General features: G+C 39.6%; 2 protein-coding genes across 9 annotated transcripts in view; both read left to right on the plus strand.

The window, feature by feature from the left end:
- LIMS1 (LIM zinc finger domain containing 1) overlaps positions 1-2,164 on the plus strand; it is a 67,097-nt gene extending 64,933 nt beyond the window's left edge. For 6 of the 8 annotated variants that reach the window (XM_035317149.1, XM_035317160.1, XM_035317119.1 and 3 more), the window contains exons 10-11: positions 106-297; positions 675-2,164. In XM_035317149.1, coding sequence (XP_035173040.1) covers positions 106-253 — 148 coding nt within the window. In that variant the 3' untranslated portion in view covers positions 254-297; positions 675-2,164. The remainder of the gene's footprint in view (positions 1-105; positions 298-674) is intronic. The other 2 variants (XM_035317130.1, XM_035317101.1) reach the window with 1 other exon arrangement.
- A 2,776-nt stretch (positions 2,165-4,940) lies between these two features.
- Positions 4,941-17,810, plus strand: part of LOC118161618 (E3 SUMO-protein ligase RanBP2-like) — a 30,073-nt gene continuing 17,203 nt past the window's right edge. The window contains exons 1-15 of the mRNA XM_035317171.1: positions 4,941-5,110; positions 7,188-7,255; positions 7,758-7,869; positions 8,837-8,989; positions 9,867-10,097; positions 10,472-10,617; positions 11,954-12,146; positions 12,757-12,847; positions 13,711-13,923; positions 15,208-15,386; positions 15,489-15,664; positions 15,957-16,080; positions 16,428-16,589; positions 16,998-17,135; positions 17,219-17,365. Coding sequence (XP_035173062.1) covers positions 5,036-5,110; positions 7,188-7,255; positions 7,758-7,869; positions 8,837-8,989; positions 9,867-10,097; positions 10,472-10,617; positions 11,954-12,146; positions 12,757-12,847; positions 13,711-13,923; positions 15,208-15,386; positions 15,489-15,664; positions 15,957-16,080; positions 16,428-16,589; positions 16,998-17,135; positions 17,219-17,365 — 2,208 coding nt within the window. The 5' untranslated portion in view covers positions 4,941-5,035. The remainder of the gene's footprint in view (positions 5,111-7,187; positions 7,256-7,757; positions 7,870-8,836; positions 8,990-9,866; positions 10,098-10,471; positions 10,618-11,953; positions 12,147-12,756; positions 12,848-13,710; positions 13,924-15,207; positions 15,387-15,488; positions 15,665-15,956; positions 16,081-16,427; positions 16,590-16,997; positions 17,136-17,218; positions 17,366-17,810) is intronic.

Here is a 17,810-nt window from a genome sequence, read left to right on the forward strand (position 1 = left end):
ACTAATTTACATCTTTTTCAGCTGTCTGTTCAATTCTTCCTTCAGTTAAGTCTTCTTAACTCTCCTCCTTTTCTGTCCCTTTGTTTTTTCTGTTTAACTCTAAAGGGATAAGTTTGTTGAAATTGATCTAAAACCTGTCTGCAAACATTGTTATGAGAAAATGCCAGATGAATTTAAGCGACGCCTTGCCAAACGGGAACGTGAAGCGAAGGATAAAGAAAAGCAGAAAAAGAAAAAGCCAATCTGTCTGTAAACTCTTTTTCCTTCTCACCACCACCTCTGCTCCTTTCTTCTTTGGTTAGTGCTACGGATGCTTTTATTTAAATTTTTTGCATGCATTCATGGCAATCAAAACCAAAATATTTTTCACACAACTGAAATAATGTTATGCCATTATCTTATGTTTAGTCTACCTAGCTCTACAATGAGATTTGAAGGGCCTTTTAAGTGACACAGTTAATAAATACGGACACTTGGGAAAAGACTGCATAACTCGCATGCAGTACTGTAATTACTGTCTACAATGTATATAACCTTGTGGCAGTAACTTCGTAGATATGTATAAATTGGAGCTGTAATTTTTTGTCTGTACACACGTGCTATGATACTTACTTTTTTCAATATCCTTGCCATTAACATTGGGAGTTTTTTTTTTCTTTGCCTTGTCATTTTAGGAATAAATTTGTTGAATTTGATATGAAGCCTGTCTGCAAAAAGTGCTATGAGAAGTTTCCTCTAGAGCTGAAGAAAAGACTGAAGAAACTAGCTGAAACTTTGGGAAGGAAGTGAAGACTCATCTGCTCTCCCTTTTCTTTATGAAAATGTTACACATATTACTCATGGGGGGGGACTTTGAGGCTGCAATCAAACAACAGATCATGATGCATGCCTTTCAATCAAATTGAGATAATTTTGAAATTTTCCATTCTCTATACATGTACATGTATACTTATTTGTTGATAAATAGACCACACTTACAGACTAAATTAAATATCAACTCATCTGAAAGGTTTCTGACCCTGATAATGTAGTTGAACTGGTACAAGTGTGCCATTGTGCGCAGTAATCTCTGTGGAATTTTAGAGAGAAAATATGCTTGTGAATACTTGCAAAGACACACTTTGCAAATGTGTCCAACGTTATGGACACGTAGTGTCACTTATATTAATGAAAGCATTGATGTGCAAATTAAGCATGAGTATAAAACTTCAAGAGTCTAGGGCAAGAAACCAAACATACCTCACTTCATGGAAAAAAAATTACATGCCTAGATTTCAGGTCAAATAGTCTCTGGTTTCAGATGGTTTGAAAAGTATCGTATCTCTAAATACAGTCACTGTAGAAATGACCTGCTTCTGATAGTTTGTGCTTACATGATGAATCCTTGTACATCAGACTTAGCATGAAATATCTATATGAAGTCTATATTCCTACTGCAAGAAATGAGCATACTCAGAACTACTTGAATTTTGCTATATTCCATTCAGAGTAACACATTAACTTTTATATATGCTTTTGCATTGTATTTACTTTTTGTGCCTTATTCTGCTGGACCATACATAACAGTGTTCCATTAAATATATATATATAGTTTTATTTTTATTTCATATTTTTATGCAGAAACTATATACAAGGTATTTTCAAAAGATAACATACTTTGCCTTAATTATTCAGGATGCAAGAGGAATTTTGTTACAAATGTGAACACCTGAGGTTTAAATTTAGCTTCTTGGCTTCTTTAACTTCTAGAACAGTAATGGAAACGCATAATTCAATTAACTGGCAATATTACTTTTACACTGTGAGTGTAAATATATGTGGTTTGATCCTGCTAGGATCTATTTCTTTAGTCATCCTCAAGAACTGAGCTCACAAGTCATCAGAATGCCTTATAACATACACCTGATTGTTTTATACCATTGACTTCTGTTCATGCACACCTGTTTTATTTTTCCCTTTTCTATGGAAAATACAGTTACTTAGGAATTCTGGATGGTACTGTGTTACCAAGTACACTTCTTTTTTCTTTTTCATACTAGTGACTTACACAGATTTTATGTAATTGCATCATAGCAAGCAAAATTTCCTTTCCTGTTTACGGAAAACTAGTTGCTTCAAAACATCTTTCCAGTGCCATCAATAAAGGCTATGTTATTAAAACTTGTATCACCTCTCTTAAATGAGTGTTTGAGATGGGTGGAAAAGCAGCGAGGCAGCCTTTCTTCCCCATGCTTCTACCTGTGACTATGTAAATACTTCCTTATCTTGATTTAAAGGAGACATACGCCTAACCTACATATGCACTTTAGTTTTTAGGTTTAAAAGAAAGAAACTGCAGTTTGTTTCATAATGAACAACTTGCTTCTTCTGGCTGTTTTCTGAATCGGCACGGTCACTAGGTTTTCCTAAAGAAAATACCTTGTCTGAGTTGAAAATGCATGCCTTCCTACCACGTTTTTTCTCTTCTGTTTTCAATGTAATGTGGCTTTCACCTCAAACCTCCAGTTTAGTGCTAGGTAAGGTATTTTTGATTGTTATATTGTATACAGTTATTCAGTGCAGTAACAGTTCAGTAGCTGAATGCAGTCTGTACTGTATTCATGACAAGAAGTTTCTCCCCGCCAGAAAAAGGTTTACATAACTAGCCTGATAACACCGTTGGGATTTTGGACTGTGCCATGGATTCAGGAGACCACCCTCAGCAATATTTCCTTTAAACTGTAATTCAGTTCTTCTATTTTTTTCACACTTCACCGACAGTATGCGCAGCCCTACTGCTCAAAGATTTGGGTGGAAACAGTTCCTGACCCCGAGAGGCATGGCCTGCCTTGCGTGGTTATACTTACCCAGAACGTGGCAGCCTCGTTTGAGCATCCTCCAGGCTCTGCAGTAAGCCGGTGGCCCAAACTCAAGAGTTTTTTGCTGTGTTTGCAAGTTCTTGGTCATGAAAACTGCTATGGTGCAGTAGCACCAAGGGGGTGGTCTCTGTGTCATTAGCACGAGTGTATGTGTTTCAGACCCCACTATGTAGCACTAAGAGCATGCAAGGGGTTCAGGGGTTCAAAGCCTGCTGCATCACAGAAATATTTCAGAAGGATGGGGCTGCTAGAGTAGTCCAAACATCTGCTCAAGGCAGGTCTAACTTCAAAGCTGCACCAATACTGAAAGTCTTACCCAGCCAAGTTTTGAGTATCTCCAAGGAAGATCTGACAAGCCTCTGTAGGCAATGTGTCACAGTGTTTACAGAATCACAATCACAGAACTGTAGGGGTTGGAAGGGACCTTCCAGGTGTTGGTGTTCGATTTTTTTTCTGTATTTTTATTATTGGAGTCCTGTCTCCAGTGGAGGGTTGCCCAAATTCACACCGCTCCCTCAGGAGCTGTCTTCGGAGTGAACTATCATTGAAATAATACCCATGGATTTTGTCATCAAGAGCATTATTAAAAGCAGTGCAAAACAGGGAGGGAGCTAGCAATTAGACAATTAACCTGGACAATTACAGGTCGAGTGTTGAAGCTGACTTCCTGGCCTGTCAGTATGATAAATATTTCACATAGCTGGACATGCTTTCTTTAAAGAGGCTGAGTTTATTATTGTTTTTTGAACCATGACCCCTACTAGGTCTCTCAAAGAAGGCTGTGGGCCTGGGATTTAGGAATGGATGCCTCAGCTTTGCTCCCTTTTTACTGCATGGGATCAATCACGCATGAGCAAGAGAGATTTCTTTTGAAGCTCCTGCTTAGAATAACAGTAGGGAGCGCTTCAGAAAGCCCAATGGATGTAGCTGTAGGGGGAAGGAGCTGAGCCTAAAGCCTTTCTGCCTCCAGCAGCGGCAAATCGTGAGCTCAGTTCCTACCAAGGTATCAAGATGCGTAGTGAGCCAAGCTGAGTATGGTCTGGTCGCAGGGTTACCACAGCCCATCAGCTGCTGTCCTGTCTGGTGGGCTGCCTTCCTGGTGTTGCAGCCACTGGGGACAACGTGGTGCCAGTACCGCAGAGATGCTGACCAGTCTCAAGGCACTCAGCCTTGTCTGTACGAAGGCAATTTCACATGCCTCCCCATCATGAAAAGCAGAAATGTCCTCCAGTGACTCCCGGGCCAGCTCTCGGATTCTCCCAAAGGGAAAAAAAAATGCTCTTTCTTCTTAGGGAATTAAAGCCAACGTGTAAATAAATCACCATTAATAGAGCAAATAATAAAAGAGAGGGTTAACTCTGGTTAACCAGGGCTAGGGTGTTAGGTGGCTGCTGCTGATCTTACAGAAACATGGTGGCTACTTTATTTTTCCTGCAAAGATGGGAGGAGCTGTGGAGATGTTGGTAGTGCTTAGGTATAGCAGGACACTTCTGTATGTCAATGGGTCGCTAGAGACTGACAAGGGGATGAATTTTTAATGAAGCTTTTTCACAGAGGTATCACACGACTTGGGGACAGCCCAGTGGCCTCATTTTGACCAAAGTGACTGGAATTTGCAGAAAAGCGAGCTGGCCACCTCCAGCAAACGGGCTCCTGCTGGGAATTAAGCCATGGGCAACTGCCTTACGGCTTAATTAATTAATTAATTAAATAAATAATGTTTAAGCCTCCTGTCTCAAGCTTTGCCGCCTGCTCATCTTCAGGGCTGCTCCCAGCTAATTTCTGAAGGGCCGTTTGCAAACCCCTTTCCTAGCGCCCCGTCAGGGAGCCCCAACGGCCGCCCCCAGCGGCCGCCCGCCCGCCCCGCGCATGCGTGACGGGCGGGGTGGCCCCACCCACCACTGTGGCGACAGCTCCTGCGCATTCACCGGGGGCGGGCGCCGTAGGCGCGCGGGGGGAAATTTGCGTAACGCGCGGCAGCCCCTGCGCACCCTCCACAGGGCCGGCGCCGCAGGGGCGCGCGGGAACGTGCGCAGCGTGCGTAAGCGTGCGCAGCCTGCGGAGCGTTCCTAGGGTGCGGGGGACGCGCTGCGCGGCCGGTACCCCGCCAGGAGCCGCGCGGCGCTGCGCGGAGCCCGGAGCCCGGCTGGGCTCGGCTCGGCGCCGCCGCCGTCGCCATGTTGAGGCGCAGCAAGGCCGAGGTGGATCGTTATGTCGCCTCCGTGCAGGCCACTGCGCCTTCCTCGAGAGAGGTGAGCGAGGCCTCGCCGCTTCCCTTTGCCCGGGTGGGGGAAAGGCGGCCGGGGCCCCCGTTGGCTTGGCTGAGGGTTGGGCTTGGGGTGGCCGGCTTCGGGCGGGGAGGGTTGGGGCTGCCCCTGCCCCGCGGCGCCTCCCGGACGGGAGGGGTTTTTCAGCAGGGTTTTCCTCGGGGCCGGTGGGGTAGGGGAGGTGCTGCGAGGGAAAAGCAAGGGGATTCCTCATGGGAAACGCCGCGAGCCCCTCCTCCAGCCGCTGAGCCCCGGGGTTGCTTTAGGAGGAGCCCGCCGGCGGTTACAGAGCCGTTCGGGCGCCTGAGCCCCGGGTTCCCAACTTCCCGGCGTTACTTCCCTTCAGAAACCGAACTCGAATACGGAGCACGCCGCCTTAAACTTTCAGTTTCCTTTACGAGAGGCGCGGTGAAGGTTTCTGGCTGGCCTCTTCCTAAAGCGACAGCGTCGAGGGGGGGAGAGCTGGGGGAAAGCAGCTCTGCTCTATGCCTTTAGCCGGGCCCAGGGGTGAAAAACTCCAAACGTTCCCATTACAGCTGGAAAATGCTACGCAGGTCTCAGCCGACTGATGCAATTCACGGGGCCCTAATCCTGAAAGATCCCGTTCTGCTGCTCTGAATTGGTTTTATCGCAGAGGCAGGATATTTAGCAGCATGAATGTGCCCAAGCCATCCGTTATGCATTAGGGACTGCACGCAGGGCCTGTGTACACCATCACTTCTACCTTTCCCAACAGCAACAAAGTTGTCCTGTGACTTTGTTTAATCGACTTGGGTGCTGTTTAGACTAAGCAGCGTCAAGTGCATCCAGAGATACTTCTCCACAGCTTTGATATTCCTGGTGGACTCCACAAAAAAATAGCTCCTTTTCTTTTCCGTTGCTCAAGGCCGCGGGACGTGTTTAGTTTTGACTTTCCAGTGATGCTTACAACTGACCTTGTAGCACAGTCCATGGTGGAAACAGTTACTGGTTTCCTTGTTGTGTTGATTTCAGAGGAAAGGGTCTTACAAGGCTGCAAGCATTTATTTTGAGGTTTCTTTTCATCCCTGTTTGCAAGGTGTCAAGCGTGGAAATGGACTCAGAATATGGACTGAAGACCAGGAGGCCTGCTTTCATTTAAATTAACTTTTTAAAGTTTTACATAGATAGCTTGAGGGTGGGAGAGGGGTGGGGACTAGCATTTGGATTGTATTTAGAATGTTGACAGTTACTCCACATGTTGCATCACAGTACCTCCAAAATACCTCTAGTATTCTGAGTTCACAAAGAAAATCTGCTTTTGATCTGATGTTGGGAGCTCAGATTTTAAATACATATTATCTAGCTTCTACCTTGACGTTTTTGCTTGTGACTTTGTAGTTCTCTAGCTCATTCATTTGACTCCTGTCCTCCTGCCATCTTGCCCTCTTGCTTGCTCAGTCTTCTGTTTTGCTCTTTTTTTCACTTTTGTTTCTTTCTTTTATTCCTCCTTAAATACCTTTCACCTTTCATCCCCAGAACAAGTGTGTTCAAGTTATCTCAGACTGATAACATCAAAAATAAATTACTGTATCAATACATTTTGTATATAAACTGAGACTAGGTGGGATTTCTTTGGTGAGGAGAAAGCATTTTCTACCTATATTTAGACAGTTGTATGTGGTATGTACTACAGCAGGACTAAATAACATCATCTTGTTTAGTCTGCCCAATTTAGGGATTCTTTTTGCAACATTGTTACATTGGAAAAAAACAAAACAAAACACTACTTTAAATGTAACTGACTATTCTTCCACACTCTTTAGTCAGAAGTGTTTATGAAATGTCACAAGTATTAAGGCTCCTTGTTTGCTTCACTGGTAATCTCAATTTCACATTAGTAGCCTTTGCCAGTTACTGGAAAAACATTGTTTTCCAAATCCCACATCTTTCAGAAACAAAGTTTGGATATGAGGAGTGGATTGGAGCTGATAACTAGTTACCAAATTCAGTCTCTCAAAAGTTTTAAAAGGGTCTTCCTATTCAATTACTTTAAAAGTGTTGTACATCTAAAAATGTGCTTTCTGTGTGTTTTCCCTTTCAGAAATCGTTGAAAGGATTCCTTTTTGCTAAGCTGTATTTTGAAGTAAAAGAGTATGAACTTGCTAAAAGGTAACATACGTTGATGTATGCTGTTACTCTGTTCTCTAAAGTGAAATAGAAAAGCTAAATGAATATGAAGTAGACTGGAGAAATCAAGATCACTATCATGCCGCTTTAAGGTAGCGGTAAACGTGGGTATCAGATGCTGTTTAAATCTTTATAAAACAGCAACATAGGTAATTAGTTATGTGATATTGAAAAACTTAACATTTGAAATGGCTTTTATATCATAGTATTATGAAGTTATTACAGCTTCTGTGAACTACTGCTTTCTTTTAATAAACACCAATACTTGCTGGCAAATAAGTAGCACCTGTACATGTAAAAATAATGTTGTTCTGTACTTTAAGGTCCAGACCAGGTATCTAAAACCAACCATGACTGCATTTCTTGTATCATATGTTAAATTCCTACCCCAGTTCCATGGAAACTGGGGGGGAGGACAGAGGTACTCATGTTATTGAGGAATATTGATCCTTTTGTGTGTGTTGTTTTTTTTCCTGCTCCATAGTTACATATCTACATACCTCAATGTGCAAGAGAGAGATCCGAAAGCACACAGATTTCTTGGACAAATCTATGAAGCTGAAGACAACATAGAAAAAGCTTTTGGGTGTTACAAGGTAAGTACTCTGCTGACCTCTGATGTCGTGCTTTAATCCATTGCAAAGGGACTTTTAAAATCATTCAGTTCTGGACATTTCTTAAATGCATAGAAGAAAACATGTTTGTGAAAAAAGTGTAATCTGTATGCTTTCCATTGCCAAATGTGTATAGGTGTCCTGCAGAGGGGATTCTTCATTTGGTATGATTTGCTTCAGCAGTATTTTCTTTAAGTTGATTCTTTTGTGACCTAGACTGGGTCTTTGTGCTACCTGTTATTGAATTCTTTCCATATCGTACATTGCCCTTTGGACTAAGGATCCATGACTGCTGTCAAATTCCCTAGCAGGAGCTGTGATGACAGCAGTAATCTAGTTGCTACTAGAAGACTAGACCTAGGGTGTTTTCTAGTTGTTTGTATGTATTGCTTTTTTTTGTTTTGTTTGGGTTTGGGTGGGTGTGAGATGGGGCAGGGCAAACATAATTTTCATTGGGCAAGCGTATAAGTGTAAAATTCACCATCAGAATGCCTTTTTCCAGGTTTTGGGGAGGGAGAGGATGTGCTTAGAAGTTTTGCTGCCAACACATCCCAGCTTGTCTTAGTGTGTGACTTAATTATCTTTTTTCAAAAGTGTCCATATGGAGTTAGATGAAAAGTCCTTATAGTCCAGCTGCCTGCGTACAGCTAGTAGTAGGGGCAGAATAGCTGGCTTTTGCATTTTTTTCTGATTTTTTTTCTTTTCTGAATTTTTGCTCTTCCAAGTTGTAGCAGATGTATCTGGGTGCTGTAAACTAGTGATACATTTAGAAACTGAGGTTTTTCTTAACGTGTTCAGAAAGTATTTAGTAATAGATCTCTCTAATTTGAATACCTGTGTCTTTTCAATGAGTGGTGTAATTTTCTTTCCTGTTCTGTGTGGATTACAAGATCAAGTTACCTTTTTTTTTCCTGACTTGTTTTCTGTGTGTGTGCATGGGGAAAACTAGCGTTCTGTGGAGTTGAACCCAACGCAGAAAGATCTAGTACTGAAGATAGCAGAGCTACTGTGCAATAATGACGTCACTGATGAAAGAGCAAAATACTGGGTTGAAAAAGCTGCTAAGTTGTTTCCTGGAAGCCCTGCTGTTTACAAGTTGAAGGTAAATGCCAATTTCCAACCTCTGTTCTGTGACTTAAAGAAGCTTCTAGTATCTGAGTGGAGCACTTTTCCCGTGCCATCTCATGTAAAACTTCCTGGCTAAATTATTATAGAATATTGAATATTGAATCTAGTGGAATTAATATTCTTTAGATTTAATTCTTCTAGGATGTATTCAATTCTTCTGGATTTAATATTCTTCAATTTAAAGAAATGTTAATTTCTTTGCCGCCTAACACTTTTGTCTAGCTTTCAAGAAAACTGCAGCTGCAGGCTTTCATACGCTTCTCAAGGTTTCAGGGTTGACAGTCTTCAAAAATGCAGGGAAATCATGTTAGTCACATCCAAGAAGTTAAGACTAGGTAGGCAGTTCTCTATTTATTGTGTGACTGGCAGGAAGGTAGCAGGCCTGAGAACTCAGACTTCCTTGCTCTCTACACTGCTTTTTTTTTTTTTTAATTTGGATTAAAAGCAGCAGAAAGTAAGGAATGCTCTAATTCTCAGTTACTGTGTAAATGCCTTCAGTCACACAATCTCATTTCTGCATGGGTATTAGTTTTGTATAACACAGTAGCAATGACAATTATAGTCTTAAGATGCTAGTTCTAGACAGGATATTCTGTGTCAGGGTATGCTGTTTGTGAACCAAATGGTTTCGCAGGCTGAACATACCATTCATAAGAGGCAAATTCTGTTTTTTTTTTTCCTATTTTAAACGTTTGGGTATTTCATCAAACGTTGTAATAACTGGAAGCTTTTCAGCTTTAATAGTTTAAGTAATGTAGTCTGTGTGATGTAGGCAAGAGAATTGTCTGTTATTTGTTGACAAGGCCCACATGCAAGACGAAATATTAATGTGTTGCCTTCATGTTCAATAGGAGCAGTTGTTGGATTGTAAAGGTGAAGATGGATGGAATCAACTTTTCGACTTGATTCAAGCAGAGCTCTATGCAAGACCAGATGATATCTACATTAACATCAGACTAGTTGCACTCTACCGCTCAAATAATAGGCTAAGAGATGCTGTTGTCCATTGTCAGGAGGCAAAGAAGAAAATACCTTTGCAGTCAAGCTTGGAATGGTGCTCCTGTGTCATAGAGACATTTGAGGTGTGTAATCATATTTTGATATTGTGATAATCTTCCATATCCTTTAAGCTAGTTTGTGTCTCTTAGTTCATTACACTGACAGCTGTTTCTCAAGTGATTTAACTCCTTCAAATGCAAGTTAGTGAAACCACTCAAATTACAAAGTACTTCTTTGGAGTTTTCTTCCTAGAGTTAAATGTTACGGAATTGTTTAGTTTCTAATTTCAGGAACCAAACTGTTCTGGCAAATAGTTCCCTGGAATTTTGCTGTTGAAGAATGTCTCAGTAGTGGAAATAGATTATGCAGTAAATGATAGTGATTTGTTTTGGAGAAGTACTGTCTTTGCCCTTATGGAAGGCTGACTGTTCCTTATCCTCTGAACCTTCTTCTTCAGGAATACCTGGAATCTGTACAAGACTTGGAGTCTGATAAAAGTAATTGGAGAACTATCAAGAAAGATCATCTGCTGGCCTATTGCAGCTTTCTTAAAGTGACACTATCTTCTAGAGATGTTCAAGAATGCAGAGACGCACTCAAAAGGTACTGTTTTAACTTTTCTGTATTTAAAGCAAAACAAAAAAACTCTATGAATTGCATGTATTTTTCTAAGTCACAGAACATCTACCAGGCTTCAATTTCACTGTGTAACCAGTTTGTGGATGGGACAGGAGACTCTCTGTTTTAGAATAAAGAAAGGTCCCAATAGGCTTGAGCCCCAAGCTATAAACCTTGTTTGAGTAGTCAGCACATAACTATGGGGAAGACTCAATATTATCTTGGGTCAATTACTTTCTTGCCCTTCAGTAAGAGAGGTTCTGTACCTCAGCAACTACCTCATTAAAATTTCCCGGATGCTTGTGTATCAGCTTTGTCCTGGTCAAGTTAACACAACACATGCTGAAATAATTAAGAATTTTAGGTATATAATATAATTGGAAGGGAGGAAGCTGCCTGCAGTAAGAACATTTACCTTCAGAGAAAACTGGATAGTGTTTCAGGGCTAGCTGATTTCAAGGCATACAATCTGTGTCACAGCTGAAGTAGTACAAAACAATGTTTGTAGCCAATTTGTTGGTGAACAGCTATGTTCCCTTAGATCTATGTTCTCTTCTGTTACCTTCTCTGGAGATACTCAAGACCTACCTGGATGTCTACCTGTGCAATTTGCTCTAGGTAACCTGCTTTGGCAGGGGGGTTGGACCCAATGATCTCTTGAGGTCCCTTCCAACCCCTACAATTCTGTGATTCCCTTTCTCACTAACTTCTATTGACACAGCTTTGTTTCTCACTTCAGTGATGATTGTTACCTTTCTAAAAACAATGTTTTTCACTCTGCTCTTCTTGAATGAGTATATGAAGCAATACAGGCAATTATTGAGGAATAGGTAATGTCCAAATATGTTTTCTTTCTCTCCCCCTGCCCCCCCCAACATTGACCATAAACATGTGGTCATTCTTCTAACATTTTGTTAGAGTCCTACAAGGTACCTAGATCTGAAGCACTTCTAGATCATGGCAATGATAGCAGCTATTATAGTTTTGTCAGGTTACTGAAAGAATGTGTTAATCGTTTATTGGAAAGCTGCTCCTGAGTGGAGATTTATTTACTGGCCTGCAGCTATACAGATTGCTGTGGTATCTGTTATTTGGAAGAACCTAAGTGTATTTTGGTCTAAGTGTATTTTTGTCTGTCTTCTTGGTAAGTGAAGTGAATTTTACTTCAATAAACAAAATTGAGCGCTTTGAGAGTTTGAGACAGTTATTCTGCCTTCTAGTTGACTCAAGTTCTTTGATTCACAGTTAAATAACACTGACCCAAAACATGCTATAGCTTTTACCAGGAGTTTGCTCAGATTGAGTCTTTTCTACATTTTAGTCTTGATCGTGTGCTTCACTCAGTGAAAACATATGTGAATGGGACTGACGAGTTGTCTCGTACCTTCATTGAAATGAAAGGACAGTTATACATGCATGCTGGAACTTTGCTACTGAAAATGGCTCAGGACAGTGAGTTACAATGGAGAGAGGCATGTGAGCTGGCAGCATTGTGTTACTTGATAAGTTTCCAGGTAAGTTTGTTTTTCAGTGTATGCTTTTAGTTGAGGCAGTTCTTGGAATACTGTTAAGCATCTGTATTCTGAAAATTAACTAGTGTTTTAAGACTCCCTCCTCACCAAATCTTATTATTCCACGATTCTTTAGAAGATTTCAAATGACATCACTAGAATGGAAGTATATCATCAACTGCTTTTCTTGTCAAAAGTAAATTGACTCTTAAAGGGTAATGACTGTATTTCCTACAGTCTGTTCTCTTCTGCAATACAACTGAAAGCATAATGAATAGTAAGCTTATTGGTGTAAGGAGGGAAGAGGATGAACTGAGTAACTCCCATAGACAGCAGAACTAAAAAAAAAGTTGAGGTTAATTCTTTGCCATGTGAAATAAGATCGATTTTTTCCATTTTGTGCCACTGCTCGCATTCTGAGCGTTACTTCCTCTTGTGTGCTATTTGCAATAGATACAGTTGCCCACCTCATATTTTTCCAGGTATCTGTTATATAGTACCTTCAGAATTGGTGCATTTTTCTTAAGTTTTCTTGTGCTTGTTTCCTAATTTTTGGGACTAATTTAAGTGATCTGCTTTGTATAGTAAAGAAGCTATAATAATTCTTCACCAGGTTCCTAAACCAAAGTCAAAACTAATACAAGGGGAGCATACTGGACAAGATACGCTGGAATTGTTGGCCTGTGATCGGAAAAGCCAGTCAGGTAACGAAAAATAATTAAAATCCTTTAGTTCCATTTTAGACTCACAAATAGCAACTTTAAGAATTAAGTGACTTTTGTTTAAGAATACACTTCCTGTCTTGAAAATGAAGTAATACTCTGGATTCTGACTATATATGAAATGCAAAACAGTAGTTTGATCCTGACATCTAATGTCTTCTTCCTCCTCTTCAGCATGGTGGTAGACTTTATTCTTTCTTTTCAAGTGAGCTTTTTCTTCTTTTTATCCCCAGGACACTAAGGTAGAATTTAACTTCTTAGCATTTCCTAATCTGAAAATGGTTTCTCCCTGCTGATTCTATTCTACAAGTATTGTTAGCACAAGCATAAAAGAAAATACTACAGTTTCTCCGTCCTTTCCATCCCCTTATTTGTTCATCAGGTTTGCTGTTTCTGTTGCTAAGCTTAGGCAGGCTTTCAGTCTACATGCTCTATAGCCCCTAGATGAAAACAAACAAGAAAAAAAAACACAGAACATTAGACAACAAGTTGAATTGTTCCAGAATGAGTTTTGGTAAGATGAACTCCTGCTTGTATTACAGATACTTATTTTGAATACAGTTGCAATGGCCCTAGAACAATAATTAAAAAAAAAAACTCTTCCTAAATCTAGTTCTCCAGGAAAACAAATGCCTTGGCACTGGTGTCACTAAAGGCTTAGAAAGCCTATGTGCTGAAACACTGACCTAATTATAGGGAGAATATAACTTACCAATTTGTGGGTTTCATAAGGGGAAATTTTGATTCTCAGCCTTCAATAGCAAGAACAGCCAACTGTATCAAATACTATTTTCCTTGATTAAGTTCACTGTTTATCTATGTGAAGTGATATTTTTGTTTTCTAGGTCATATGCTGCTGAAATTGAGCCATGGCAAGGAAGACTTCCTGAAAGAGGTTGTGGAATCTTGGGCAAACAAAAGTGGTTTATCTACACTGTTTAATAGTCTCTTCAAGAGTGGAGGAGCTTCCAGAGAGAGGTCTTTCCTTGGTACAGATGATATCGGAAACGTCAGTACACAAGCACCAGTGCAAGCTGAACTTCATAAATACGATCTTGGTAAGAGGTGTTGCTTTCTGAAACTCGGCATGAACATGACCATCTGTACCAGAGGTTCTTCTAGAAATACTTCATATTGCAATGAGAGACAGATGGCTGTACTAGCTCTGTTCAGTGTTGCCCTAATCACTCCAAAAGTGTTATGTAAGGAGTTTCACTTTATGCTGGAACATGTTGCTGAGAAGCAGTATTGTTATGCCTGGTTCTTAAGAATTTGTCGCATACACCCCTACTTCTATCCTTTCTATGTTTTTTAGTCTGGTCTGATCCATTTTCATTTGCTGTTTAGCTCCTTGTGTTTGTACATTGGTAGGTATCAATGAGAAGGCAGGTCTATCTTCCGATGTTACCTATGAATACAGGTTACGAGCACAAAAATAATTTTAGGAAGAGTTGCTAACTAGTAAAAACCGTTCAGTTTTTGAACTTGACTTGTTGATGAAGACTGGCTTTGAATTCTGGTGTGATAAGGTTAGAGTACTAGTAGATTTTTTTATTTTTACCTGGCTGATAATTTTTAGAAACTTGTTGGCTGTTAAATCTGTTTTGCATGCTACCTAACTCTCTTAGGTAACTTTAGACAATAAGGCTTAGGGTCCTTTATCTTAAATAACTAAAATAAAGCTTATACTACCACAACCTCTAAAAAGCAGTTTATTTGTAGTATTTTTTGTTACGTATTTTAAAACAACAAAGGTTGTGCATATTGCATGCAGGCTAGAGATTTTTTCTATTAAGGAAATAAGTGCATAAACATAATTGCAAAAAAAAGTCTGTCTTGAAGTTATAGAAATTAAGTGTTAAAGCTATCTTAACATTGCTGAAGATAAAGATTTGGTGAGCATTACAGAACTAGAAAAACCGCAGTACTTCTGTTTAATACATAAGCTTAACCTGCTGCCTCAAAATGAAGAGGCTAACATTTAAAATCCTTATGTACTTCAGTGGAAATGTTGTCTCTATTCTTTGCTTTGACAGAAAAGCTAAAGTATTAATACACTTGGCTTGTGCGCTCCTATGAAGTGAATGCTGCTTCTTCAAAATATATTTCTGTAATATAAATAGATGCAGATATCACTTCAAGAATGCTACATCTTATTTTTAAAATGCTAATTTCCAGCTTAGATGGAGGCAAAAAGATGGGAAGAGATCGCTGGGGAGCTCCTTCAGTGTGATATATACTAAAACTCTACTTGTCCTGTAACGAAACCTGGCTTTGATCAGATACAAGTCTTCCTAACGAGGATGCAGATATTAACTTCCAAAACTTTTGTTTTTGCATAGGTGCCGTTCGAACGCACAATGGTAGTCTCCAGCATCTTGTGTGGCTTTGTTTCCAGTGGATTTTGATGTCAACATTACCCCCAGTGCGTAGATGGCTAAAACAACTTTTTCACTTGCCCCAAGAAACATCAAGACTAGAGACAGATGCTCCTGAATCCATTTGCCTGTTAGACCTTGAAGTAAGTAAATTTTCCAAGTTCTTAAATGTAAAATGTACTACGCAATATAAGAGTTTTTGGTATCTAATAACTTTTATTTATCTTTTCTTTTTACAAAAACAGGTATTTCTGCTTGGAGTGGTATTCACTAGCAATTTACAATTGCAAAAGAAGTTTAACGCTCGCTACAGTGCACACCAGCCTCAGTTCTTACCATTGCCAGTATGCAAACAGCTCTACACTGAAAAGCAAAGAGCCTGGTGGGATGCTGTTCGTACTCTTACGCAGAGAAAAACAATGTAAGGCTTTTTAAGTTTGGAAATATTTGAAACAAGTTTTTAGTAGCTTCTGCAAGGGTATCATGAATTGATCCCCATAGTTTGTGTGTAAAATTAATTTGTTTTTCTTGATATATTTTGGACATTGATGTCTTACTGCTGGAGGGGCTTGAGACACTTAAGAACTTTTTAAGAACATTTCTAAAAATGGGGTTTTCATTTCTAATAATGTATTTGTAAACTAGATGTAGTTGAGGACTAAAACAAGAAAAGTAAGGAATACTAATTGTGGAATATTTCTTCTGATACGCAGATCAGGAACAGCGGTAAAACTGAGGCTTGTAGTACAGCATGGGATAAGTACTCTACGAGCACTGGAGAGACATGGCCTTCAACCTGCCTTAATTATACACTGGGCAAAAACACTGCAAAAAACTGTAAGCTAAGATTATTTTAAATTATGTATGATCTGATGTGTTTTTTCTTTGCAAATTAAACAGTAAATAAAATCAGATGAGAGAACTGTGGTTAATCTTGTGACATAATCACCCTAGTGAGTTCTCTCTCCCTCACTACTCTCTTAATGCTACTTTTAACTGCAGTGGTATTTTCTACCTGTATGTTCCTTTACATAGCTCTGTAGAAAGGTCCCCTGAGGTTTATCACAAATATTAGAGAAGATAATTAATATTTTATTGCTTCAGAGAAGAATATGTATGAATAGCATTGGGTTTGGGTTTGAATTGGTTGAGATGACCTGCTCTTATTCCCTTTTCTTCAACAGGGCATTAGCCTTAACTCATTTTATGACCAGAAGGAATACATTGGACGAAGTGTTTACTACTGGAAGAGAGTCTTGCTTATGCTGGAAATAGTCAAAAAGAAGAGGAGCATTCCTGAACCTACTGATCCTCTCTTCAAACATTTCCGTAGTGTTGACATTCAGGTACAGATTGATCAATCTAAAATTGAAGTAAGAGGGGTTATGTCACATTTTTTTTTGTGTGTATGTGTAAGTGTGTGTATGTATATTGGTTGGGGTTTTCTTGCATTCTACAGCTCTGTGGTGTTATTACTGTATTATTATTATCAGTGATATTTGGTAGTAAGTGCACGTGTGTGATAAAGGCAGGGTAAGCCTTATAACTTTATTTTTAGTTTGAAAACTATATTTGATTGGAAAATGCTGAACTCCCTTAGTACCAACTTTCTTTAAGAACTGTTTTCCTTGTATTACAGGAATAAAAAATTAGTAATATCATTAGCCTCCACCTGCCCAATTATTTAGTGGATGTTCACATGTACTTTCTGTTCCAAGTATTGAGTTAAGTATGACTTGTCTTTTGCTTTGTAGGTCTCACAGGTTACAGTCTATGAAGAAGAGGCACGTATAGCATTTGCAACCTTGGATGCAGTTGATGGCAGAACTGATGATGCTTTGTTAGCATTTGAAGCTATTAAGGATGTCGTTTCATACTGGAATCTTGCTATAGTAAGTTCATAAATCTCGTTACCCGCAAACACTTTTTCTTCACTTGCATTCTGACTGTTTCTAATTAATGTGCATACTGTTAGATCTTCCAAAGAAAGGCAGAGGAGATTGAGAATGATGCCATGTTGCCAGAAGAACAAGAAGAACACAAAGCCTATCTTTTTAAAAGCAAGCATTATCTAATGAAGATCTTAGATGAAAGCTCCTCAGATATGTCAGTAACTGAGAAAGTAAGTAATTCTTGCTTAAAAGCTTGTTTCGAGAGATGCATTGGTTTATCTTACTATTTTAAAATGAAACCATTTACATTCAAGTCAATTTTTTTTAGACCAGACTTTATTTAAAGGCAAGTTAAACTTATTTTTTCCCACGTGACAAATAACCCGCATAACACTAGTGGGCTAGTACATTCTGGGAAACTTCTGTAAGATACCAGATCGTGCAGTATTCTGACTATGTGGTTGACAGCTTCTTTGCCAACAATAGCTTTTGCCCATTATTTTCTTACAGAGGTTAATAGTTTCCAAATAAAATTAAAGCTTGTATGAATTTTTCTCCTACACTAACTTTAATAGATTTGGAGCTTTGCTGAAAAAACAGTATTTCTGTAATGAAAACCTTGTGAATTGTTTAACCAGAGATCAGAACGTAGTCTTCTTCTCTGAGGAAGAATGT

This window comes from Oxyura jamaicensis, chromosome 1, assembly GCF_011077185.1.
Source record: "Oxyura jamaicensis isolate SHBP4307 breed ruddy duck chromosome 1, BPBGC_Ojam_1.0, whole genome shotgun sequence".
Taxonomy (NCBI): Eukaryota; Metazoa; Chordata; class Aves; order Anseriformes; family Anatidae; genus Oxyura; species Oxyura jamaicensis.